At 41.6% G+C, this 27,347-nt stretch overlaps 2 protein-coding genes across 3 annotated transcripts in view; one reads left to right on the top strand and one right to left on the bottom strand.

The window, feature by feature from the left end:
- The window catches only part of LOC103979351 (protein virilizer homolog), a 33,261-nt gene extending 11,690 nt beyond the window's left edge, over positions 1–21,571 (top strand). For both annotated transcript variants that reach the window (XM_009395467.3, XM_065133467.1), the window contains 13 exons: positions 3,514–3,581; positions 3,653–3,869; positions 4,002–4,217; positions 4,304–4,456; positions 4,527–4,580; positions 4,658–4,869; positions 4,964–5,030; positions 8,939–9,258; positions 12,920–13,100; positions 13,181–14,662; positions 14,790–15,623; positions 15,725–15,796; positions 21,084–21,571. In XM_009395467.3, the coding sequence (XP_009393742.2) occupies positions 3,514–3,581; positions 3,653–3,869; positions 4,002–4,217; positions 4,304–4,456; positions 4,527–4,580; positions 4,658–4,869; positions 4,964–5,030; positions 8,939–9,258; positions 12,920–13,100; positions 13,181–14,662; positions 14,790–15,623; positions 15,725–15,796; positions 21,084–21,104 (3,897 nt within the window). In that variant the 3' untranslated portion in view covers positions 21,105–21,571. The remainder of the gene's footprint in view (positions 1–3,513; positions 3,582–3,652; positions 3,870–4,001; positions 4,218–4,303; positions 4,457–4,526; positions 4,581–4,657; positions 4,870–4,963; positions 5,031–8,938; positions 9,259–12,919; positions 13,101–13,180; positions 14,663–14,789; positions 15,624–15,724; positions 15,797–21,083) is intronic.
- Positions 21,572–22,036: 465 nt separating this feature from the next.
- LOC135627369 (U-box domain-containing protein 44-like) lies at positions 22,037–25,701 on the bottom strand. Its single transcript, XM_065133451.1, has 3 exons — positions 24,215–25,701; positions 23,828–24,125; positions 22,037–23,732 (listed from the first exon to the last, which is right to left on the bottom strand). The coding sequence occupies exons 1-3, from the start codon at positions 25,406–25,408 to the stop codon at positions 22,132–22,134; spliced, it is 3,093 nt and encodes a 1,030-aa protein (XP_064989523.1). The 5' UTR covers positions 25,409–25,701; the 3' UTR covers positions 22,037–22,131.
- Between the last annotated feature and the right edge of the window lie 1,646 nt (positions 25,702–27,347).

Raw genomic sequence — 27,347 nt, 5'->3', positions numbered from 1 at the left:
TTTGTATCCAATATAAAGTAATTGATGCTTTTCTTCACAGTTTGAGTTTTCATATACTTTGGAATTTAACCATGTTGATTATCTTTGTTAGAGGTCTTCATTGGCTGTGGTTTATGGACTTATTTGTTTGATTTTTTTTTGAATGTTTGACTGACTTGAATTGCATACTGCAATGAATTGCACAATCCAAGTTAGTGTATTAAGTTTTTCCTCCCACGTTATTTCTTGTTCTGACGCTATGGTATACTTTAATGGAAGCTGAAATTTATGACTTCTTTACAAGTCGGCTACAAAATTGCGTCCTTCCTAATTCCTTCCAACATGTTGTCATTGGTCAATTTGTCATAAGTTTTCTCCAAATTTGAAGGTCACTTGTTCTTTTATGTAAGATAATTTTTAATACATTCATAGTCTTGCTAAATATGCAATGTTACATTTAGTGAAATTCTTATAAACATAGTAATTAATTTCCATGTGTTAGCATGGTACCAGCATGGAGATCTGTGTTGTCCCTTATTATTTTGGCACATCTTTTTCTCTACAATTGTGCTGGCAAACTGAAATCCTTAATGAGGAGCATTTATCAACATAACAAGTTGGACCACCATTTGCCATCTTAATATGGGGCGTCGTACGACATATGGGCATGCTAGTGTTCTTTGAACTCTTGGAATTTTTATCTTTTGTTGGTATTCTTAAGTTTTTTATAGCTTTGTTTTTGGGTTTTTGAGTGCTAGTTAACACATTCATCTGTTCAACTTATAATTAGTAATACCAAGGTCTGTCGTACCGAAGTGTACCGTCTGTACCGGGTAGTACGTACCAGTCCGACAAGTTATTGGTATGCGAATCGTCGGTACCGTTACAGTGCTACAGTATTGTACTGTAGCACTGCTACAATATGAAAAAATAAAAAAAATATTCGGTACATCAGGGCGTACCGCTCGGTATGCCCTGATGTACCATCCGGTACACCGGTACCATACGGTACCGAGCCCAGGTCGAAACGTCGGTACGGTACGGTACAGCGAACCTTGAGTAATACAATAACAACAACAACAACAACAAGACCATGTCCCAACTATTTAAGGCCAACTACATGGATCTTTTGTTGCCATTGAGATATGTAAAAAATCACATGTTTAGTGAAGTTCAAAGTACTAAAATCTTTATTTATAGTTTCTATTAAAGTCTTTTTAAGTCTTCTTCTATCTCTCATCGTACCATTAATATTGATCATTTCATCTCTTTTGACTATCACATCCAGAGGTCTCTTAAGCATATATTCATGCTATCTTAAACAATTTTCTCTTATTTTATCCTCTATCGAAATCGAGATTTGCAATACCGAATGATACCGCTCGTACCAGGCGGTATGTATCGGTCCATTAGTAGACCGGTACACGGACCGCCCACTACCGAGCAGTAACGTCGATTGAGGCCGTTATCGTCGACGGTGACCGAGGGAGAAGAAAGAGGGAGTCGATGGTAACCGAGGGAGAAGGTTAAAGAAGAGGCAGAAGGGGAAGAAAGAAACAAGAAAAAAAAAAGAGAACATGAGATCGGCGCCGCTCACCTCGTCTACGACGACTTCTCATCTGCACGCTGGGAGAAGAGTATCGGTGTCGTGGGGTGAAGAGAGGCGATGCCTTAGTGATTTTTTTTTTTTTTGCGACGTCGCCCGAGAAGAGATGCAACATCGCTCGAGGTGATGTTTTTTTTTCTACGATGTCGCAATTTTTTCTTTTTTTTTTCTGTGACGTCACAATTTTTTTTTTCTGCGACATCGTAAAATTATTTTTTTCTGTGATGTTGCCCGAAAAGAGAGGCGATGTCGCCCCGCGTGGGGAGAAGAGAGGTATACCGAGCGGTATACCAAATTATATCGCTTGGTATATAGTACCGTACCGATCATTTTTTGAAATTCTGGTACGACATGAAATTTCAATCATTGTTCACGAATAATAATATTTCTTTTTCTATCTTTCCTTGTAACTCCTCACATCTATTTCAACATTCTCATCTCAGTAATACAAACTTTTTATATATGTTGTTTCTTAACTGTCCAATATTCAGATCTATAAAGCATTGTTAGTTTTACGATGGTCTTATAAAATTTTCTTCTTAATCTTAAAATTATCCAATGATCACACAAGATTCTTGATGTCTCTCGTCATTTTAATTTTTAACCATCCTGTTTTTACTCTACGAATAATATTTTCATTGATCTCTCCATCTTATTGAATAATTGATCCAAGATACTTAATAATGTTGTATCAATATCTTAAATTTTTATTTAGTATTGATGATATTAATAGAATCTATATTGAGTTTTTTTAGCATCATACTATCCTTACCTCCTTACTTCTGTTCTTTTTGTGATTTATTGATCTTTTGAATGTCTTGGATATTAACATTTCTTCCTAAAATTGTAACTTGCTAACAAAGATTTAAATATTGATTTGATACCAATTTTGATACTCTACTGACTGGTATGGTTATAGTGTACAAGGTGGTATACTGATCCATATTGTCTGGTATCACCTGAAAACATAATTTCAAACAGTACCAGGCTATATGGTTCAATACTGGTCCTTGGTTGGATCGGCATATATTGGTCAATATGGTGTGTACTTACTAGTGTCTGAATCCATGCTTGCTAATGTCGCCTCAATTAAATCCCTTCTTAGATGTAAGATGATAGAGTGGTGTGTTACTCATAGGTTATACATGAGAATTTCCATTGTGGATTTTGTGCTCTTGCTGGTCATAGGCTGTGTCAAGTCATTCTCATATCACATGCCCACACTATTAGTTGATTTTACACGTGAACCAATATTATGTCAGGTCTTGGCAAGTTAAGGCATTGGCTATACATGTAACTGTAGGTTGCAGGAGATTGCTAGCAGTCCATTCTTTTCATGCGGGCTTGACCAGGCATGCATCAATTGGCACAGGCATTTTATTAGACACACTTTTATATCATGAATGTCTCATCTGGTCTACTTTGTGCAAATTTATTATGAGGATGCACTAATTACAGATAGCTGGTCTGTCTTGGTGCTTCCAGATCATTTGAATTTCTCAAGTATGAAGTTTGTTGGACAAATAATATTTTATTACTAGTTGATGCCTCTTGGATGTTACTTACATGCTTATGGGAAAACCACATAGACCCTTCTAGCTTTCTTGTCATGGGAGCTTTATACTGTCTTTTGACATCATCTCTCTTGAATTTCAATATGAAGTTGGATGATTAAATCCAGAACTTTGATAAGCCTGGAAGTTACTTTAATTATAATTTGTGATTTGTGTTTTATTGTTCATTTCAAGCTTTGGAATACATTAATGAACTCAGCATCAGATTTTTTTTCCCCATTGTGAACTCATATTGGTTCAGTTATGCTGCTTGAAACAGGAGATGTTTTCCTAATAATTATTTTAATGCTCTTGGATTTGATTTTAATTCTTTTGTTTCATTTATTTCTAAACAAAATATCTATTTGTTTGTAGGATGCTAAGGAGCAGTATCGCAACAAAAAGTTACTGAATGCCCTTTTGCAGTTGCATCGAGAAATAAGGTAAACATTGTGTATTATTGTTTTTTCCATTGCAACTTGTGGCATTCTAAACCTTAACATTACTTTTACAGCCTGAAACTAGCAGCAAGTGCCGCAGATTTGTCCTTTCCGTATCCTAGCTCGACCCTTGGTTTTGGTGCTGTTTGTCATCTCCTTACGTCAGCACTTGCATGCTGGCCAATCTTTGATTGGACACCTGGTCTGTTTCAATGTGTACTTGAAAGTGTTCGGGCAACGTCTTCCCTAGCTTTGGGTCCAAAGGATGCCTGCAGTATCTTTTGCCTTTTGGTCTGCTTCTTTATATGACTCATATTTTTAGATTTTTTTTTCCTTTGCACCTGTTTGACCTAACAATGAATTTATTATTCCCCTTTTGTCATCTAACATTCATTGACTTATATAATCCATCTGCATGTGAAGGGTGATCTATTTCCTGATGAAGGTATCTGGTCGTGGAAAAATGAAATGCCACCATTGAGTGCCCTTAGAACATTAAGTGTTGGAACATTATTAGGTCCTCAAGTAGAAAAAGACGTCAATTGGTACTTGAAGCCGGAACACCTAATGGTGCTGCTTATTCAGTTGACACCGCAACTTGATCGAATTGCACAAATTGCTCTGCATTTTGCCTTTTCTGTATGTTTTTCCTTCTTGTACTACTTTTCCAAGTTTTCTGCCAGCTTGAAATAAGTTTTTATAGTTTAATTGCTGGTTTTCCACAGGCCCTAATGGTTGTACAAGATATGCTTCGGGTTTTCATAATTCGCGTTGCCACCCAAAGAGCAGAATGTGCAGTTGTCCTTTTGCAACCAATGATTTCTTGGATAGATAATCATGTCGATGAAACCTCCCCATCAGAGATGGATATTTTTAAGGTAAAACTTCAATTTTATTTTATTTTAATTGATCAAGAGATCCAACAATTTGTCCTTATCTATTGTTCAGGTATATCAGTTGCTTCATTTCATTGCTAGCTTGTTGGAGCATCCCCATGCCAAGGTGACTTCAGTTGCAGTTTCACTTTGTTAGCAGTTATAAGAAAAAAGTATTCTGATCTAGTTGTTTTGAATTTTCAGGCATTATTGCTTAACATGGGAGCTTTAAAAATATTGGGAAAAGTACTTCGGAGATATATCATTGTGTTTAAAACAGATGGAAATCTGATTCTAGAAAGCAGGGTCCTCCCTAGAAATGTTTCCTTGCTTATCTGGAGTCTTCCTGTATTGAAGTCCTTAGCTTTGATTTTTAGTTCACAATCCCCGGTTAAACAAAGTGAATCACCTGAGAGGTCAGGATATGTGGTGCTTTTCTTTTTCTCTTTTTGATGATCCTGTATATTTTGTCTTTCATGAATATAAACTCAATTTGCTTTTAAACTATAGGAAGTTAGATGACATCTGCATTGAAGAAAGTTCCTGTGTTGTCTATCAACTCCTCAAGTTACTGCAGGTAAATTTGGAGTTTTGTGTTCATTTTTTTTGTTAGGATTTAGGATTTTTAATGAAAGTATAAGCATAAAAGAAATGTTTCTTTAGAGATTTTACAACATTGAGATTTTTACAACATTTAGATAATGCAAGAGTTCTGTTTCATCATTCTATGTGTAATCTAATCAATGTTATGATGGCCTCGTCAATTTCCTTTGTCCTTCAAGAATTTGTAGATTTGCCACTTTTGGGCCTATTCATGTGTGTAACCCCTGTTAAAATAAAGAATTTGTTTGGAATGATCTTCAGAAATATTGTTCATTGCTCAATCGCATCTTCATCGTACCATTGTATAAATAAAGTTCTACTTTCAGGGAACTTTTCATTAAAGTGAAGCTTCAGTTTGTATTCTTTCTGTTCTTTCTCTACTTTTTCATCCTTATATAACTTGTTTCTTTCTCACTTTGGCTACAAAGAGTCATAGAAAATAAAAATGTTGCCTACTTGAATGCAGTTTTGAGTTATGCATCTTTTGAGGATTGATTAGAAGTTTTAAGGCCAGATTTTAGTGTGATATTGGAGCTTGTTCAAATAATTGGGAGTTTTCTTTCACTAACACTAAACTATCTTGTGTACCATATCCTTCTAAATTTGCATTTCTTTCCCAAATTAAATCACGTAAAATCAAACTTTGTTCTAGATTGAAAATCTTGAGGATTGTTGTCATAAGCAAATTGAGGTTCTATGGAGATATGCTTTTGAAATTGAACATAACTCTTAATCTTCTCTAGAACAATCTCATACTCTTATTCATATTACTTTTATTTGTGGTTTTAAGACCTACTCTATTGATCCAATTTACTCTACGTTTCTTTTTTGTATTATTAGCTATCTTGCATTTTCACTCATGAAGGAGCAGTATGTAGCAAGGATTTTAATTTTGAATGATTCCACCCGTACCGGGCGGTACGTACCGGTCTGCTAGCAGACTGGTACGCGGATTGCCTATTACCGGGCGGTACCGTCGATTGGGACTATTTCTGCCCTCGAAATCGATCGGTAACGATCGATTTTGACTGTCACCGTTGGCTACCGAGTGGTATTAGTTGAGGGAGAAGGAAGAAAAGGGAGAAAAAGAGGGAGAAGAAAAGGGAGAACCTGGAGATCCGGTACCACTCTCCCTCCATACTTCCGATCGATCGTCGCACTCTCTCGCCGGATGCCGTAAATGAGATGTCGCCTCCTTCTCGTCTGAGGCGACGAGGCCTCGGCGTCGTTGGCGACTTCTCCTTATCCACGCGGGGCACAGGGAGAAGAAATGAGACGATGTCGCCCTTTTTTTATTTTTTAACATATATATATATATATATTATATTATATATATTATGTATATACACACCAAGCGGTATGCTAGAGTGTACCGCTCAGTATGTTCGTATCGTACCATATCAAATTGAGCTCGATACGCCGGTATGGTACGAAATTGCGAACCTTGGTTTATAGTACGTAGCATGGGGTTGCTAATATAGTTGTACCAGAAGATATATGAATTGAATCAATCAGGAAAGCAAACTAAATAAGACGGAAAAAAAGAGTATGACAAGAAGGTTAATGTATACCTCTTCTTCTTTCTTCGATCTTCTTCTGCTGTTTGAGTTCATTCTCGCACTTTGTTACTGATGCTCTTGTCCTAGTGTTTCCAAGTGAGTCAAGGGATTGCTTTTCATGAAGCTCACATCCTTGGGCTTCAAAGGAATTTGAAGATTTGCTATACAAATGAATTTCTAAAAAGGTTTAGACTGGTTTAAGGGGTCTCTGCTCTGCAATCTATTAGTTATCAGCCCAAAACACCCCAAAATTAATAGAATCTCAACTGGTATAGTTGATATTTAATTGTGTTATTTATTTACTTGAGTCTTTCATGGTATACAATGAGATTTAAGTCCATGCTAACAAGTACATTGAACATTTCTTCTTTTCCATATTATATCTTTCAAATTAACTGCATGCTCATCCTGCATTGTACTATTGATCCTTTGTTCTTCCATCTTTCTGGTGGCCTAGGATCTTCATATCTTTTTTATTATTTCAATTTTTGGATATTTATTGTATATTCAACATTCTGCTACTGAGATAGAAGAAGGCTGTCCTAGTTGCTCGAGTTATTGTTATCTTTCTCTGAAGTAAAATGCAATGAGTGTAATGAGACTGAGGTCATGCAGCCTGATCTTTCTCACCTTCTATGTAGCTAATATATGTCCCTTTTTTCATTTACTCGAGAAATAGAGAGGGACTGATGTAATGAGCTTGTCTTATAATACCTTGAAGTAAGTACGAAAACACTCTGTCTTGTACCTTTTGAATTTGTGCTGAGGCCACCATTATGATACACAGCTTGCAGTTCCTATTTTTAGTAGAAAACATCATGCCACCTTATATGGCCCAATGCATACAGTGTTCAAATTCATGCCTATTCAATGAAAGAGATTTCGAGATACTAATGCTGTTAATATAATTTCTAAAATGACACTAAGGTTAAATTGGGAGTTCATATCAAATATTAAAAGACCATTAAGTAATATTTAATGAAGAATGTAGTAATTTATAGCAAGGATTTTAATTTCGAATAATATCGCTCGTATCGGGCGGTACGTGTTGGTCCGCCAGCAGATCGGTACGTGGACCACCCGCTACCGGGCGGTACCGTCGATTGGGGCTATAAATGCTCCGTTACCACCCTAAATCAGTCGTCACCACCCGCTACTGGGTGGTATTAACCGAGGGAGAAGAAAGAAGAGGGAGAAGAAGAGAACCTGGAGATTCGACATCGCTCTCCCTCCTTGTCTGAGGCCATGAGGTCTCGGTCTTGTCGGCGATTTCTCCTCATCTGCGCGGGGAGAAGAATCTTTGGCGACGTTGCGTGGAGAAGAAACCGAGCGTCGTCGAGGCGGCTTTTCTTCTCCCCACATAGGCAGAAGAAATGAGGTGACAAGGCGATGAGCGTGGGGAGAAGGAAACAGTTTCTTCTCCCCACCTTCTCCCTATGCAGTAAAAAGAGGTGACGTCGCCTCATTTTTCTGCTCGTGTGGCCCCCACATGCCAAAAAGGGCGACGAGGCAGTTGCCCTTTTTTCTACTTATATATGTGTGTGTGTGTGTGTACCGCTCGGTATACAGTGCTGTACTGTACCGAGCGAATCTCGAAACTCCGGTATGGTACGAAATTTCAATCCTTGATTTATAGAACATCACATGCATAAGTGATAATTTTTATGCATCCACTTGAAGTGATTCTTATAAAAATGGGATAACATAATACGTTAATATGAAGCTGAGGAACCTTGATAAGTTTGAACAAATGTCTGTTAGAAAATTAAGATGCTAATGTAATATCAATTGACAAGGACTGCTGTGGTCATGATAATGTTAAATTGACATTGCACTGAATTTGCTGATAGCTTGTTTTTTGCAGTGAGTTTATCTCTGAATAAAGCATGTCTAAGTAAAATGCTTGACCAAAGAAAGTCATTGAAAGTTATTTTTGGTAATTCATCTGATCTAATTTGTCTTCTTTTCACAAGTTATTTTGCTAGTAATGTTATTTTTTAGGACAAATAGTCAAATTTATGAACAGATTCTGACTCAATTAGATACTTGATTATTATGGCATTGATCTACTATGAATTTTTATTTTCTGTCATTCAAGTGCTAATTTCTTGTTTTATATGCCTTTGAAATTCCTTTTGATATGATCAGTTGGTGTTCCAAGCACAACACTGGTAGTTCAAAGTTGGAGCATCTTGTTGGTTGAATAGGGAATCCCTTTTTACAGATTTTGCAGTTCCAGTTATATGCTTGTTTTGTTGATGTCCATGAAACCATTTCAATTTTTTTATCTTTGAACTGTGATCAGTTGTCCTTTTGATTGCAGGTTTTACCAGTTGGAAGGGAGTTGCTATCTTGTCTTGTCACTTTTATGGCAATAGTTACATGCAATCACGGTAGAAGTGCTCTTGCATTCTTATTTTCACAGATTTCATCTGCTGTTCCTGATGAACAAGAACGAGATGAAAGGACTGGTGACGGTAATAGTTTTGATGAGGTTGATTGGAGATCTTCTCCTCCTTTTCTATGTTGCTTGAAAAACCTTCTGTGGTCATTGGATGCCAACAATTGTACTGTGGCGGATGTGGTTGAAATACTTTATACATTGTCTTTGTGTGCGATGTGCCTCTCCGTTCAGGATGACAAGTAAGTTTCTTTTGTGCTTGTTTCTCTTTTATTTACTATTTTCATTCAGGCTATCAATATCCAAGCAAACAAATTTATTAGTTTCCACAGTGTCGCAAAATGCAAATAAGCATGGCCATGAAGTAATCAGTGTTGTTTTTAGTTTGTTCATGGAGCTTTTTTTTTTTTCTGTGCAGTCCATATCTGTCTGTTGATTCAAGGCTCCGTAATTTATTTATGAAGTTTGATTGCATATTTGTGTAGCTCTCTTTAAATCAGTCTAGATTGAATCCTGTAGTATATAATCTAATTTGTCCTTATTTTTGGTACTCTTACCTGTTTTTTTTATTTTACCATTTAAACTTTAAAGTGTAACTATTGTTCCTGAATGTGCAGTATGTGTAGTTTAAACTAATATAGTTCCTAGGAACTCATAAGAAGATTGAAAGCTGCATCTGTCCTCAACTCCTCAAGTGTGGTCTTTGTCATTTATAATTATACATGTAGGAAAGGTCTAGGATGTGAGTTGATGCAGCATGTAAAGTAATTGCAGATATTTTAAGACAGTTAAAACCGTATGAACAGAAGTATCCTATACATGGCTTGGAGTTAGCTGAAGCAAAATTTACTTTAAAATTTGGGTGGAATTTTTTATAAAAAACAATTTATATGTACAAATCACAAAGGTATATTTTTACACAAACGAGATAAACTTGTGGCAAATAAAAAAAGATGGTTGGAACTTGGAACCATGTTTAAAACCTTGGTCCACTACTGATATTGGTCTTCAGTTAGATTGTTACCTATTGTTGTCAACCCGCACCAAGTTGCTACTATCTGGACCTGTTGGTTCCAGTTCCAGACTCCCCCAAACCCTTAAAAACCATGAATTTTAAAATTTTCTGGTTTTAATTTTTGCCTTTCCCAAAGGCCTAAACCTTCTCAAACCTTAACCTTTTTAGTAATTAGTACATCTGCTTTAGTAGTGATTCACTATATGTTTTAAGTCCTATGAACCACAATCACAAATATACAAGTCACTGACTTGTATCATAGTTTAGTATTAGTCGCCTTTAGTACCACTGGCATGAATGTCATGCTACCTGGGGAGGTAGTTTTAGATCTGCAATAGGATATGGTTGAATGTTAATATTATAATTTTGTACAAATTACAAATGATATTGCTCACATGACATTTGATATTAATAGAACTGTATACCATTGCTGAATAAGATTAGCAGTTGTCATGGTATCTTGATCTATAAGTTTGATTTTGATAGTGGCAAGTGGTCTTGCTACCTTTGCTGATGTGGATCCAGTTTTATGTAGTGTATCATGATGGATATTGAGTAGTATAATTGCCATCATCATCATGCTGCTCTGAGCTGTATCATGCTTCACTTTTGGCAAACCGGAACCAATTGTTGGCGTCATGTTATGGCTTAAGAAAAAATCTGTTCTGGTAAATAGGCTACCATCAGGATAAAATTCTGACTTGATTTCAGCTATGCACTCTGTCATCTCTTTGAACCCAAGAACTGTCTTTGCATTGCCCAGCTGCACACATTTTCCATCCACTGTCATCAATATTGTCTGCACTGCTGTCATCATTCTGGACCTTATGGAGTTTGAATCAGAGGGAGAAGTCACGTTTTTCTGTTATAATTCTTGCTCATCAATTACCATTAATCAGAGAGAGTAATTGATCTATCTTCATAACATGCTTTCCTGCCATCCAAAATTGCCTTAAGAACTTGATTTCTTGAGATACCCTAATGCATTTGGCCACCACAACCAATGTAGTCAGAATGGATGTACCATCAGTGGTGTCAATTCTCCAAACAATTCGTGTGCTGCCATGTTGGATTGTTCATATAGAGATTAGTAATCGGATGCAGGTATAAAACTAAAATCTTCACATATGATTAGTGGAATTATGACCTAGTTTTGTGCATATATAGACTATATAGAGATTGAATTAAAAATTTACATTTTCCAAGCAACTATAGGTGTTTAATGTTTGTGTCAATCCCATTACACCTACAACTACAATGCTTTAGGAAACCATGCTTATAGGGGTGGCATATCTATAAATTAAAGAGTGGATTGCAAGTGCTATATTATAGATGAAGTGGTATAGATTGCCAAGTCTTGTAATTAAGTTGGATAGGTAAGAGAATGAGAACATGTAGTTTAGAATGTTTAGATTGTCTTGATACTGAAAGGAGGGTGATGGAGGGCCAAAAGAGTTGGAACCCACTACCATTGTTGATATTGCCTGCCTCTTTTTCAAATGGATGGCTAATATTTTGAAGGACTTTATGAGGGACCAGTCACTGCTTTTCATGATCTTAGTTGTTGATCTCATTTTCCTTGATATTTGGTCAGATTTTGGAGCTCATATTTTTCCCAGAAATGATTTTGCACTGTCAATTATTTTTCCCACGGTGAGTTGCTTGCCATTTCTGAGACTACAGAAGAATAAATTCATATAGCTTCCTTCTATTTGTGCAACTGGCCATGTTATAAGACATGTCTGACCTGTTAAACATCTTTGAGATGAGATGGCCTCTTTTCTAAATTATCTGCTGACCTCATTTTCCACCTAATCTTCAGCTTCAGCTCTTAAAGGTGCATAATATGTTGCTATTAAGATCTGAAAGTTATTAAAACACTTTGAAACTTATGCAACGAACACCTCATATACATCAAAACATTCAATCAATGTTGCATTACCACTAGACTCATGACATGCCTGTCATTTATCTTCTGTCTTTCACATATTGCCAACTCATGGATTGAAAGCACTGCCGTTGTGCTTCATCTCCGGTCCAAAACCCTATCTTTAACTGTGATACTACTGCTTTGAATCCCATTGTCATATGAAATTTTCCATCATATCTTTGGTCATCTACCTAGTTCTTAATAGATTTATGGTTTAGCATTTTCTCAAAGTTTTGGTTAATGTAATGTTGATAGTCATAGCCTATATGTTCAATAGCTTTTAGTTCGTCTTTAATTATCTTGTGTTTTCATGTTGCTTGTGTTGTGAAATCTTTGGCATCAATTGCTTGAAAGGAACCTCTTGTTGTTCCACAAAGATTGTGATAGGAATTAGGCCACTTTTGTCCTTTTTGAGTGCATATAAGGCATAAGCTATTTTTTCACTGTTATTCTTGGTTCCAATCTTCCTCTATCTTTTTCTATGCTTTTATAACAGAAAAAATGTTGAACTCCCCATCTCCTAGTTTGCAAATCTAGGTCCTTGCGAAACTTTTGACTTGTTTTTACATTTGTAAGCAGATTTATTCTACTTTTTGTCTGAAGTCCTACACCTGCCCAGTGACCTTTATTTGGGTTTTGAATGATTATAATTGTTAAAATAGTGCTAGTTCTATTCTGTTTCAGTGGTTCTGTGGTTGTCTTTGCCTGTTTTATTTATATTCGGTTGCATAACTTTTCAGGTATTTACTGATCTTGATTACAGTATTATGGGGTTGGTGGTTTGGAAGGAAAATTTTTTCTTGTTATAGTTCTTGATCTTTTGGTACTCAACTTTTTCCTTGCTAGTTTTTTGCTTATTGATTGTTTGTTTTTCTACATCGTAGTGTTTTAAATTTCTAACTAACATATTTATGCAACATTAGATGACTTTTTAAATCGTGTAATTATGCTTCCTTAGGTTGGATGGAGTCTCGATACTGAAATGGCTCTTTGGACTTTCAAATGATGTTAATCATTCTGAAGTTTCTTCAGAGGAGCAGTTAAGGAAAGTGTACAATATAACTGAAAAATTGGAGCAGAGAATCACTAATGATGATGAGAATGTAACTGTAAAAGTAGGGAAGCCAACCTTGTATCAGGTGTGATGAATATAGCTTTGTTTAGCTGGTTCTCTCTCCTTTACTTTGAGATTTGAAACAATGTTCTTCTCTCTCTCCAGGTTAGGGAATCAGTAAAATCGATGTTAGGTTTCCTACAGGATTCTTCCAGTTCATCAACAAAACTGGAAGGCACCACACTAAGTGAAGCCTCAGCTGCCTCCTCTGATATTGTTCAACCTTTGGATAGCACTTCTCAGAATATGCCATCTTTGACTGTAACATTTGTGGATGATGAAGCTGCATTTATGTTGTCGAACTTTTGGAAGTTTGAACAAGATGCTGAGAAAATTGTCTATGACTTTTCAGTTGGAGAATTTGCAGAGAAGCTTACATGGGAATGTCCTGATTCTTCTCTCGATAGACAATTGATGCCAACATCCTCTTCTAAAAGGAAACTGGCATTAGCAGATGGATCTAACAAACGTGCACGCGATAGTCTTGGGCCTGAATCTGTAGGATCTGGTGCATTCTCTCGAGGATTGAATATGCCCAGTGGTCCTTCTGGGCCTACTCGACGGGACACCTTTCGTCAGCGGAAGCCCAACACCAGCAGGCCACCTTCCATGCATGTGGATGATTATGTTGCTAGGGAGAGAAACATTGATGGTGCAAGTAATGTTCCAAGTATTGTTGGCTCTTCCCAGCGTGGTATGCCCACTAGCGGTAGACCTCCATCAATTCATGTAGATGAATTTATGGCAAGACAAAAAGAGCGCCAAAACCCCACATTGGCAGCAGTTGGTGATGGATCACAGTTTAAAAATCTAACGCATGCGAGTCCTAATTATTCTGTTAAGCTGGATAAACCACGGCATGTGAAGGCGGATCTTGATGATGATCTTCAAGAGATAAATATTGTCTTTGATGAGGAGTCAGAATCTGATGATAGACTACCGTTCCCTCAACCAGATGAGAATTTGTGCCCTCCTGTTGTCATTGGAGAAAGTTCACCAAGTTTTGTTGTTGGGGAGACTGAAGGTGATGCAGATGATCCTTCTAGGTTTTCTCCATTGAGCACACCTCCAGCAACCAGAGAGGGAAGCATACATATGAATATTCCTGTTAGACAGTTAGCTTCACGGCATGAAGTTCCAGTATTTCAAGATGCAAATGCTTCCTCAGAGAACATTGGAGGCACAGGAGCAGAAAATTCTTCCTGTGAACAATCTGAAGAATCAAAATATGTCTCCCCTAATGCTGGATCAAGGGTTTCTACTATCCATCCCTCAACGAAGCATACAGCATTTCCATCACACACACATAATGCATCTCCTGCTCCATCCTCTGTGCAACCATTGGCTCCATCATCACTTTATCAGAGCAACAGCCCACAGAGAGGTGTTGATGGTTCAGTATCGTCTGGTTCACATGAAAGATTAAATGTTCCAATCAACCAGCCACCTTTGCCACCAATGCCCCCTCCAGCTTCTGTGTCAGCCCAGACTGCTGAGCCAGCACATAGCCACTCATTACCATTTTTGAACAGTGCCAGGGATTTACAACCTCCAGTTCCTTCAGGATATCCTCCTCGATCTTTTGATGTAAGTACTGGTAATGTTTGTCACGGGATCACATCTGATGACCTTTTTTTTGCCACAGCACCTTATTTTAGCTGCATCATCTACAATTTCAAATGGAAATGAATGTCATTGCTATTCTTTTTTTCAGCTTCAATCAGATAATCCACCATCAACTAGCAATAGTTCACTCCCAAATGCTCAACCTGGTCTTGATACCAAGTTATCTTGGAATGTGGCATCTGGCAATAGGCTGCATACTGACATCTTCGCTCCTGGCACCTCAGCACGGCCAGTGCCACCACTCCCACCTCTGCCACCACCATTGTCTGCCTCAGTTAATCAGTCACCCACACTATTTTCTGGGTCCCAGGCTCCATTGAGTAATCAGATTAGTAATGTTGGGGCCCAGCCCTCTATTGCTTCCACTCCTTTGAGTAGCACAAATTATGGAATTTTGTCAGCCTCTGGAACTAGCCTTACTTATTCATTACCTCCATTTGCACCACCTTTATTTATTAGCCGACCTAACACTGTACCTGGGACATTTTTCACCTCACCGACATTGCAAAATATTCAGACCCCATCAATTTTTTCGCAACCTTTTTCAAGTTCTCAATCCTCTTTGCAGTCTATGCTACCCCGTCCACCACCACTACCTCAAGCACAGCTTCCACGTCCTTCTCAGCAGCCTGGACCACCTAATCAACTTTCACAAACACTATCCGATCAAGCAATGTCATTCCAGCAAAACTCTTTCCAAGTTCAGGTCAATCAATTGCAGGTGCCCCAGCAGCTTCAGGTTCCCCAATTACAATTTTATTATCAACCACAACAGCAGGAACCTGCTTTGCAACCCTTACAGCCAATGCCTGAGCAAATTCAACAATCCACTCAGAATATCCAAGCTGATAATTCACTTCTGCAGCAAAAAGATTCAGGGATAACTTTACAGCAATATTTTGCCTCTCCTGAAGCCATTCAGGTCTGTATACGTCTGTCATATATAAAGAAGTAATTCTTATTCTAGTTTTCTGCATATTGGGTCATGCTTTAGACACTCTTTTTCTTGTTTTGATTTAACAGTCTTTATTGAGCGACCGGGATAAACTTTGCCAGCTTTTAGAGCAGCATCCAAAGTTAATGCAGATGCTTCAGGTTTGTACATTTCAACTTAACACACTGCTTTTGATTACTAATCAGGTACAGGATCTGCTCTTATATTCAAAACTTGGTTGTTCACTTGGGTATTTAACTGCAAGAGTAGAAGCGGTAATAAGCATAGCGTCCCTCATATTTGTCTTTTACCGTGTTGACACGGACTTAGCTGGATTTGCCTAAGTCGTGCGGCACCCTCGCGCGTCCGTCCGCAAAGGTCAGCCTCCCCGAAGCCTCCCATTGTCCCTTAGGACCACCAAAAGAGAGAACGGGTTAGAGAGAACGCCTCCAACGGGATCCACAAGCAAACATCTCCGAAAAACACTTCATAGACAATGCAAATTACAAACAAACTTTACAAGCTCTGAACAGTGGCACAACAAAGGGTAAAATGGTCCATTACAGACCGAAAAGCTCTCGAGTGTGTCCACATGACACAATCTTTATTTACAAGCCTAAAGAGGCCACCAACCCAACTAAAATGGGACTATTAAGCCTTCGGCCGCCCCTTTACATTCTGTACAAGGCATGAACATGCCAAAAGACACGGACATACATAAGCATTACATCAAACACCTTGTTTAGAAGTTTGTCCGTGACATTCTCCCCCACTTATCCCTTCGACGTCCTCGTCGAAGCCTTTGTGAACACTGCAACTCTTCGCCTTTGCTAAGTCTTCAATCTTCTGCTCCAGCTGCAATGCGCCTCCTGGCTCCCAGCTGCTGTTTTTGAGTAGTCGAACCTTTGATCCGCCATGCTGCTTCAACTCGCCAATGACTCTGACTCTGGTGTGGGGTTGGCTGAGTTGTGTTGATCCTCGTTGATTCCTGCGGATCCACCAAATGAAGGAAAAGACCATTCTTACTGCGCCAGTTTCTCAAAATTTCCACATGCTGCTTGAACTGGGTGGATGCTTGTTGGAGCTTTAACGAGCATCGCCTCGCAAACTTCTGAAGTTTTGGGTCCTTCCTCCACAAAATCTGCTCATTGACTCTTCTTTCAGTTAGTTGTCACATCCAAGTAGGTTCGCATCACTTCCGCTTTCGATTGGCATTTCGTTGGGAAATGAAGCGGACAATCTACTCTCAGTAGCACTGATCACCGTTGGTGAGGATTTGACAACTATTGTCTTCCATTATCTTCGAAGGGTCTTTGAACTTGTGCAGAGCTCCTCTGCTGGATAGATAAGAGAACTGGGGTACTCGGTTTCGCCCATTCTCTTAAGAGTTGAGAAGGCAAAGGTTACTTGACTTCGCCCGCCTCCTCGAGGTTGTACTTCATGCATCGAGCTGGTTACTGGCCTTCGCCTGCTCTTTGCTCACACTTCTGAAGCACTTGAAGTGTTTGCACTCCTTGCGTTGAGTTAGCTACTGTGATTCACCTTCTCAATGCCATTGAACTTCTGGAATGCAGGAAGTTTTCACCCCAACTTGGAGTAATTCTCTGATAGATGAGGTCGCCTCTGGGATTGTACCGTCTTCTCCATCAACCCTGCCGCCTACTCCACTGAGTAGCAAAGGTACAGCACCACGTACTGCCTGCTTCGTTCCTTGGTCGTGCACTCTTGCATGACCCGAAGTCCTTCACTTACGGCTATCTTGATGAGAAACTTGTTGACACCGGTCTTACGAAGTTTCTTGGCCTCTGCCCTTCAGCCTTGTCTCGGTACTTGGAGATTGCCTCTGCATGCTCCACCTCCTCGGCCCCTTTCACGACCAAGCACTCTCCCTCCGTGAGAGCAAGGGATCAATGACTTTCACGAAAGTCCCGCCTCTGCGGTACCATGGCGCTGCCATGCCCATGGCGCTACTATCCGTCGCCTCGCCTCTGAATCCCTTTTCTTCACAATCAGTAGATATGTCTCTGTGATACTCCTCTGAGTCCACCTCCATTCTCACTGATTGCTTGATTTTGGGTAGCTAAGTCCCTCTAGACTTGTCGTCGCTTCCTCGCCCCTTTCGACCTCCTGCTTCAACACCTCTGTGTTCTCCAAGCAGTCTGTTTGTTCGATGGAAAGACAGACTGCAACTCCCATGCATGGCCTCTGCCATCACATTGTAGGGTTTGCACCGATTCTGTTCTCCTTAGCTTCCTTGGTAGCAACGTTCGCTTACTCGACCTTGTCCTCTGACTTGTCGGGCTCCCTTAAGCGAATATGAGCTCTGGAGCAGTCCAACTCTCCAGCTGCTTCGATCATACCTCTGCATGATCAAGTCCCTCTCATGGGACTCACTGGTACTTGCATTCGAACTTTTCCCTTGGTGGAACCCAGCCCCCATATGCTGATGACCAAGGTTTTCATCCGATGCAAAATTCGGTGCACGCCCGGAAGACCCGCTTGTGCGGTACCATGGCCTTCACTCCTTGAATCCATAGCCCTTCTTGCCGTCGTGTTGTTCACCAAAGCGGAGCTCCCAGTAGCTCCCGATCATACCTCCATATGATCTAGTCCCTCCCGGGACTCTGTCGTGTGTATCGCATTGCCACGAACTGTCCCACCACGATCCGCTGCACCATGTCGCCTCCTGGTGACATCTCCATTGCATTCTGATCCTTGTGGAATAAACTCGAATTGTGAACCCTCCATGTGTGGCCTCTGCCAATACATTGTAGGGTCTCCTCCACCTTCGATTTTGTTCGCTCTTTTGGCAATCGACCTTCATCCACCCACTCTTGGGTCACACCTAGATGAAGCACCGCTCTAGGACAGTCCGTCGCCTAGAAGCTCCCGAAGTCCACCGACTTCGCTGTAAATTGTGCACCATTGCCTGGATCCTGGGCCTCTGCCCCTACCAGCACAATCTCCGCTGCGCACCGCTTCCTTCATAGCAACTCGAATGGCAACACTATGGCATATTCTTCAAGAGTACCCGCCTCTGCATCCTCTTGCCCCGTGCTAAGGCCTTCTGAACTCAATTTCGCCTCCGCAAATTGAGTCGCCTTAGTTCCTCCATCAAATGCTCCTCCGAGATAAGGTGCATGTGCCCCGAAGCTCCCTTCGTCTTTGGCACCATGCAAGATGAGTCTGCTCCGTCAGAATGAAGGACCCATGGAACAACATGATCTTACTCTTGCCTCTGCAAGAGTTCATGTCCTTGACCTCTGTCTAAGGAAAGCACTGTGCCTCTGCTCCATGTTCCAACTTCTATGCTGGCTCCCTTCAAGCGGCTTGAGTACTTCGCCAAGTTACCCCCAAGTTGCTCCGCTCCTCGTTTTTTTTGCATTGAGTTGATGGTGGCCCTCACGCCCACCATTCCACGGGTCAGCCCTCCCTTGAGTCCGATCTCCATATCGACTCTAAGTGTGCCTTCATTTAAGTTGCTTCAAGTCGCTCCCCCACTTGATCTCGCAATGCATCCACCCATGCATTCTCTCGAGCGAGATCATGTGACAACTCCTCGCTGCTTGCTCGGTCCATTGAGCTTCGTGGAGTTGTTGTTTGTGAGGTACTCCTCCTCAGCATGTGAAGTCCGTCTCACATGATTCTCCCTCTGGAGAGCCGAGACTTATCCCTCCTGGATAACTGTCCCGTTGGAGCAACATCTCTCTTCGTTTCGGAGACCACCCTCCCCTTGGACTACTCCGATCTGCTGAACAAACTGTGCATTGTTCTGCCTCTTGCAAACGCACTTGCTAGATTGCGCCTCCACGTCAATACAGCCACCGCTGCACCCCTCCAGGCCTAGCAACATGCTGAACTCGTTGCACACTTCAGCCTCCTCCGGACGTATCCTTCGCATGCCGAAGAGAAAGTTTCAATGCTCCATGGCGCCGAGTCTCGGTCGCCTTGGGATGGCCACGAACAATCCATCGTCCGCATACAAGCCCATGCATGAGTACCGAATTCTTCGAGTTAGCAATTCCCCTCACCTCTGTGAGCTTTGCACAACTCTTTCGGTCGCTGAGCAACTCATTTCACTTTGCATGGTCTCGTCCTTTTGCCAAGCGCCTCGCTTGCCTTGAGCACCATCAAGTAAAGTTGTCAACGTTGAGCCGTAGCTCAAACTCAGCCATCCCAACCTTTGTGCGCTCCAGATTCTTCCAAGCTTGCCTGTTCTCGTGGTGCCTCTTGCGCGAAGGGTTGGCCATTCCTCTGAATGCCAATCTCAGATGCCCGCTCCTCTGAGCGACTCTTTTCCCTACATCTCCATGCCCGTTTTCCCTCAAACGGTCGCGCATGTGCTGACTGCCCTCAACGCAGCCCCGCTAGGTCCCCCACGTTTGCATGTCAAGTGTTTCTATGAGTGCTTGTCCCGCTCTGATACCATATGACACGGACTTAGCTGGATTTGCCTAAGTCGTGCGGCACCCTCGCGCGTCCGTCCGCAAAGGTCAGCCTCCCCGAAGCCTCCCATTGTCCCTTAGGACCACCAAAAGAGAGAACGGGTTAGAGAGAACGCCTCCAACGGGATCCACAAGCAAACATCTCCGAAAAACACTTCATAGACAATGCAAATTACAAACAAACTTTACAAGCTCTGAACAGTGGCACAACAAAGGGTAAAATGGTCCATTACAGACCGAAAAGCTCTCGAGCGTGTCCACATGACACAATCTTTATTTACAAGCCTAAAGAGGCCACCAACCCAACTAAAATGGGACTATTAAGCCTTCGGCCGCCCCTTTACATTCTGTACAAGGCATGAACATGCCAAAAGACACGGACATACATAAGCATTACATCAAACACCTTGTTTAGAAGTTTGTCCGTGACAGTGTGCTGGCTGTAAAATGAGTTTGTGGTAGCAGGACTCCTGGAATCTATCAGGAACATTGAATGCGTATCTAATGCAAGATGCAATCACAACCAAGTTAGGATGGTACTTAGAGCAGTGTAAAATAGGTTTTCAATATCAACAGTAGTGAGGAGTCATGATGTTCAGTGATCTAATTTTTAACAATCATCTTACATTGAGAGACGTGGGAAGATAGAGATCGAGCTAACGAGTCCATTCCTGCTTCAACTAAAGATTGGCTTCCCTACTTGAAGGAGACAATTCCTCCCTATGATTCTCATAGAAATTATCTTTTATAGCTTTACATTGCATTGTTTAAGATGCCTTGATTACTTGTTGGAAGTTATAATATAAGGGGTATTTGTATTAGATCTGCCTTGTTTATATTCAATATGCTTATTTGGATCTATCTAATTGTATACATTCCTAATTTTGTAATGACTTCCTCTGAAGAAACTTTGTTAAATGCATATATGTTTTTGACTCTCTGTGGCTTCATTTATTGGTGTCATCTCAGCTCTCAGTTTGTCCTACATTTTATTGTGGTTCAGGAACGACTAGGCCAACAATAGACACTGCATGGACAAAGAAATGGAACAAACCATTGTTGCTGGTGAAGAAAACTTGGCAAGTCCACAAAATGGTTGTTGGTTTAGCTCAATACATTCATCAATTTGATTCAATAGAGAGAAAGGGAGAAAAAAGAGAGAATTTACTGTCTGCAAGGGAACATTGATGTATTTGGAGAAAAAGTTACTCATGTCCATGTATTTAATATGTACTCTAAAATATGTATACTATCTGCATGGTTGTATCATTTTGTAGGTTGTTTGTTATTGGGAATTCCATATTGGTCCATCTATTGTATCATTTGCGGCATCATTGTTATTCCTAGGTATATTCCTCATCTGTTGCTCTCAAGGGCCATCTGACTCCTACTAGGAAGCATCGTCAACTTTAGGTATGGAATCATGAACTATGTATGTTACTGATTGAATCATAATGGGGAATATTTGAATAACTTATGCTGATTTATTTATCTCATCGACCTACATGATATGATGTCTCTTGTCTGTGGTAGCATTTACTCCTGTTTGATATCAACTCTTATTCTTACTTGCCCTAATCAACTTGGAGCATGTAAGTTTAAAGTCTGTTTAGAAAGCAAACCTTGTTCTGACTTGTTGTAATGTCTGCATTAATTAGCTTTACAGAAATGATTTTAAGCACATAGTTATCTCTCTGTGCAATGATTCTAGTGGATATCTTATCATTATGAGAATTTGTTTCTTGCTACCTTTCATCGAGTTTATAAAAACAGTGTGTCGATTGCAGATGGTTCAATCCAGCATAGGAAGTTTAGAACATGGATGTTTTTACGTTGTTTTAGGGATGACGTTTCTAATAAGATCTGTCTTATCTTATAAAATAATAATTAATATTTCATCAACAAACCTGTTCTTTAGTCCTGGAGTTTCGTTAGATTTATGGCTATACTCCTATATTGTACACGAAAAAGAAATTAACATATATGGAACAACATGGACAGTTTACATGTCTTGGAAATCTAATATCAACTGACTGCACGGTGATAAAGCTTCAGAAATATGAAGACATCTGCGGAATGTCATGCATCTGACTTAGAATCCAAGCAGCCTTCTTTCTCAGCTCCTCCACCTTGAGGAGGTTGATGAGAACCTCCTTGAATCGTGGGGATTGCTTCACTGAGATCTCCGAATGCTTCACGATGCTATGTAACAGGTCGAGAGCCTTTTCCTTGGTGGGCAGAGAAGAGTTGTGCTGCAGAACCCGAAGAATTGCAGCCACCCCCTGGCTCTCTGCTATGGCCATGGAAGCAGAACAGGCCGTTCTCTCTTCCCTGATCAAGGTTTCAAGTGCTACCAGCGCAGCTTCACAGGCAACGGGCTCCGCCTCATCCACTATCTGCACCAGCGGCCCCACGGCGCCGGCCTTCACCAGGCAGAACGCGTGGCGGGAGCACGCAGAGCCATGCACGGAACAGAGGCTTTGAGACAGTTCCGAAGAGAAGCCACACCATGACTTCATCCTAAAGATCCACTGCAACTGTGAGACTGGAAAGAACCCATCTTTCTGGTCCTTCAGATCGATGGCCGAGCCCGTCATGGTCTGGTCACTGGAATGGGATAAGTGACACAACGCAATGATCGCCTGCTTCTTGGCAAGCGAGCTGGCTGTCGAGAGGACTCTGATCAGTGAAGTGGAAAGATCGAGCTTGAGGGCTTGTCTCTGGAGCTCTGTCCTTTTGGGTTCTATGCAGCGAAGCAGCGATGCAAGAACATTCTCCAGGAGACAGTTGATCACCATCGTTGGTTGCCATGGTGTTGGTTCATTCATCGTCACATGGTGGTGGTTGCTGCTGCCCTGTGTAGCACAGATGACTTCATGTATGGCTTTCAGGATCTCCGACCTGTAGAGCATCTCATCGATGTCGGCGTCATCCGATGGAAGCCGACCGATGATTCCAGCTGCTGCTGATCTCTCCTCCATGTCAGGCGAGCTGGTGAATACATTTATGAGGGTGTTGACAGCACCTTCTTTCTCAGGAGATGGTGGCAGAGGAACTCCTCCCGGATGCTCTTCAGCGATGCTGTGTATTAGCCTTAGCACCTGCAGCCTCACCCCGCTACGGTGATCTCCCGAAAGGGTGGAGAAGAGGCGACTAATCATGCTCTGATCACACCGCATCAGGTCCCGTGCATCACTGGATTTCGTCGCCATCAAGACGAGCAAGCGCAAGCAGGAACATTTGGTCTGAGGAGAGGAAGCGGATGCGGCGTGGAGGAAGACATGGATGTTGTGGAGAGAGTGCAGCTCCTGCAAGCTTGGATTGTTGCAGTAGTCTTGAGGCTGGCTGGCGCCCACGAGCGATATCAGGATCTCAACAGCGTCCTGCTTCCACTGTGGCTCGGATGTAGTAGAGTGCACGAGGCCAAGCAATGCCGGGATGATGTCCCTATCCAACACCAGCTTCTGTACCACTCCAGGAAAGGCCGTCAACCTTTTGATGCAGCCGAGGCATGCGGGCTTGCACACGCATGAGTAGAGCGATTTGGTCAGCGTGCCGATGAACTGCTCGCTCTCGAAGTGTCTCGCGGTGTTCTCCAGGAGCTGCATCCCTGTCAGTGCTGTGGCCATCTGCGCTCTGCCCTCCGTGTTGACTGAGATGTGAAGCACAAGAAACGAATCAAATCAGTCAAACCATCAAGCGAGCTACTCCAGTTGATGTGCTTCATCTGCAACGCTGCGTGCTCACCTTGTTGGAATGAGGTGAGAAAAGGTCGAACGTGTCCAGCTCGCGCCATCTGTATGACAAAATGCGTCTTTGACGATAGCCTGCTTAACACATGCAGGGCTTTCTCCGAGATAGCAGGGACAGAGTTCTGAGCGAGAGAGACCAAGGAGGGGATGCAATCCTTGGTGTTCCCAATTAGATCTGCGAGCTTCTCGTTCTCAGACAAATCCAGTAGCACCTGCAGAGCTTCGGGTTCGGTTTCGCCCCTGCAGAACATCTTCACGATGCACCGCACAGCTCCTGCTGCAGCAATGGCTTCCTGCATCAAAGAGTAGCAAGTCAACCCACACAGGAAGAAGGAAAAGTAAAGGAGATGTCTTGATGAAAAGAGTTCCCTTTGCTCCTTGCCTTGTTTTCCGCGGAGTGATTGGCCAAGTAGCAGAGGCACTTCAGAGTTGATTTGGAATTCACCGCATTGTTCTTCAACATGGTTACTAGTTTTGTAACAGGATTTAGCTGGGAGATTTCCGCGATATAACCGGGCACCTCCATTGCTGCAAGCAGAGTCTCCAGAGCTTGGTTGAGCGTATCGGGTTCGCTCGAGGCTAAGTCGGACATTGCATTCTGCAGCTTAATCGTCAAGCTCCTTTTCTGCCATTCCTGAATGGAATTCTGAAGCGAAATGTTTCGGGTTAGCTCCTGGGAAGATAGCAGCTCTCCACAGGTCGGGCATGTTCTCTGTCCCAGCTCGAAGTATTCAAGGATGGCTTTTCTCTCGAAGCTGTGTCCACAAACAACGGCGACCGGGTCTTGCATCAGCTCGCCGCTGATTGGGCATGTGAAGGATCCGATGAAGTTATCTGACGTCGGGGGTGTGGGGCCTTCGCCTCTTGGGATGGGGATCATCTCTGTTCTGCTCAACAGGTGTATCAGTTGCGCGAGCTGCAGGGCTTCAGCGTGCTGCTTCCTGGCCTCCATTTCTTCCTTCTCCTGCTTCAGAAGGGCCATTTCTCGTCCAGGTGAAGCACTTGTGGTGGCACCGATCGCGTCCGATATCTGGTGCAGGAGCCTCGACGTGTAGTCCCTGCTCCTCCCATCCTCCGCAGCCGAATTCGCTATCTCCGTAACGATGGCCTCGGTTGCCGCTGCCGATTTGAACTCCACGGATTCTAGACCGTGGAGTATCTCCTCCGCCTTGGACTTCAATCGCAAGGTGGAGTCCAGGTTCCCCAAGCTGAGGCTTTCGATGGCTCTACATATCTCGTGAGCCGACCGCTGCAGCTTGGACAGCACGTCGCGGCAAACGAGCAGCCGAGACAGCCGACTCCTTGCGCCGTAGGTCTTTAGGGTTTCTCTGACCTTATTGATTTCAGCCTCCAATTGCTGCAGCGCCGCCGTCGTCGTTCCCCACTCCGGCGTCCTCTCCACCCTCCTGGCCGTCAGTTCTCGGACGAGCGCATGGAGCAGGCCCATGTACTCGGAGAACCTCCGGAAGCTCTCCTGCTCGAGATCAACGTGCCTCGCATCGGCGCAGAACAGCATGACAGAATCCGCCACTCGTTTCAGTAGCTCATCCCTCGCCCCGAATCCCATGATATCCATGCCGCCCTCCGGACGCTTCGACTGGATTGTTCCTCAGAGAAGAGGGATGGGCGCTTGCATAGGCAGAGTTAGGAGGAGGAGAACACTTGGGCGGTAGTTTCAGAGTAGGCGTAGTGAGATGGATTGGGGATGCGGACGCCTCTCTCCACGCGGTTAGGTGCCGTAGGCCGTGAGCTAATGGCTTGCTGGGAGGAATCTGCCGGAGACGGTCCTCGTCATTTCGTCGAACGACACGCGGACGAGAGGGAGACCTTCCGCTTATTTTCCCTCTTCCGGTCGCGGTTGGTTGCGCGTATGCGTCCACTTCTTGAGCGAGGCATCACGGTGATCCCACCCGTTGATATCTCGTGCCGAGACTTAGTCTTGATATCTTAGCCGTTCATATTAATGCAACAATTTCTCTCTCCTAACAAAAGATAAAATTGCATCATATATATATATATATATATGCAAAGCTAAGCTTACATATAATTTTAGTGGCAATTCTATCTCTAAACAACAATGTGAAACCAATCCCTTCTCATAGAAAAAGCACATCACATCATTCAGACAACATACAAACTCTTCTCTCAGTCAGACTCCGTTCACTTAGTCCTCCTCTCTCTTAGTCAGTTCAGTGTATCCTCTCTCTCTCTCTCTCTCTCTCATAAGAAGGAAAAGTTCAATATCATTTTGACCTCATGGAGTTATGTAAGCGTTCACATAGGCTATTTCTCAAGTGGTTGACCTTGACTTGTCTCGAGGAAAATTGTCAATGCATATATCTTCGCTAGCAAGTAAACCTTCCCTCGCTTGTCAAAAGCGTTGCTCTTTTAAAACAATAAAAGGACTACAAAAAGTCAAGTCTACCACGCGGTTGACTTTCGTAAAGTGCCAAAGATGTGGTATAGAGCTCAGCATCTGTGGAATTCGACCCAAGTGACATGCAACGAGACACTGACTTTAGTTCCAAGTCGATAACGAGGGATCAATTGAGATTTTTTTATAGGGTATAATGTTTGTTAGATCGGAAGAGTTTTGGTGTTCCAAGAAACTTTTATGATCGATTAGGAATCGGTGGCTATAAATTTTGTGTGTAGTTTTTTAGATTATAACTTATTATCATAGCACTAAAATCGTGTTAGTGAGGAAAGAAAGCAGAACAAAAAAATTAGATACATTGTCGCTGATGTTTACGATGAAGAACTGATTATGATATCCATGATCCAAATTATCGGCATGTTTTCCATGACATAGTTCAGTCATAAACTTTTATGCTTTATTGGTAAAAACTATGACCATTAATTTTTTGATATCGTGGATAAAGGTTTTGAATATGAATCCCTTCAATAAAATAATGTGATCATAAATGATACTTGTTAGAAAATTTTTTAATATAATTATTATTTAATAAGATCGTTTAGTCTCACATTAATTATGGGTACCAATGGCTCATAAATCCGTTGAGACGTCTTTTATATTTCACATGCTTCGAAACGACAAAATCATATGGGTACGTCCATCATCCAAAATGAATAATTCCTCACAAGCATACAAATCACATCAATGATCGATCAACCAAATGATCCCTTATCACTATTAATTCAAAATTTGCATCTCCCACGAAAATTCATTTTGATCCGATCGAGAATTTGTTCATGCATGTCTTAGGTTGGTGTGGCGTTAAGGTGAAGATAGGATCCCAGCTGAGATTCTATAAAACTGCATGATGTATGTGTATGATAAAATCTCCAAAATACTTAAGTCAATTTTTCGTGTAGAGGATTTATTCTGGTGTCAAATTTGTATAAGTATGATTACATGATGATAAGCCAAAAAGTATACATGAGATTTTTTTTTATAATACAGTATGAGATCATGTATTCAAGATTATTGTTAAAATCAAAATTGATTACACGTTCTATCCAACCGTAAGTGTGATCACATATAATCACACTTA

This window comes from Musa acuminata, chromosome BXJ1-3 (assembly GCF_036884655.1).
Source record: "Musa acuminata AAA Group cultivar baxijiao chromosome BXJ1-3, Cavendish_Baxijiao_AAA, whole genome shotgun sequence".
NCBI lineage: Eukaryota > Viridiplantae > Streptophyta > Magnoliopsida > Zingiberales > Musaceae > Musa > Musa acuminata.
This window is presented reverse-complemented; position numbering and strand designations above follow the sequence as displayed.

Coding starts and splice junctions, on each gene's coding strand:
- LOC135627369 (XM_065133451.1), bottom strand. CDS start 25,408: ATGGATATCATGGGATTCGGGGCGAGGGATGAGCTACTGAAACGAGTG. Junction 24,126..24,214: donor ATCACTCCGCGGAAAACAAG/GCAAGGAGCAAA, acceptor TCTTTGATGCAG/GAAGCCATTGCTGCAGCAGG. Junction 23,733..23,827: donor TCTCACCTCATTCCAACAAG/GTGAGCACGCAG, acceptor TTCACATCTCAG/TCAACACGGAGGGCAGAGCG.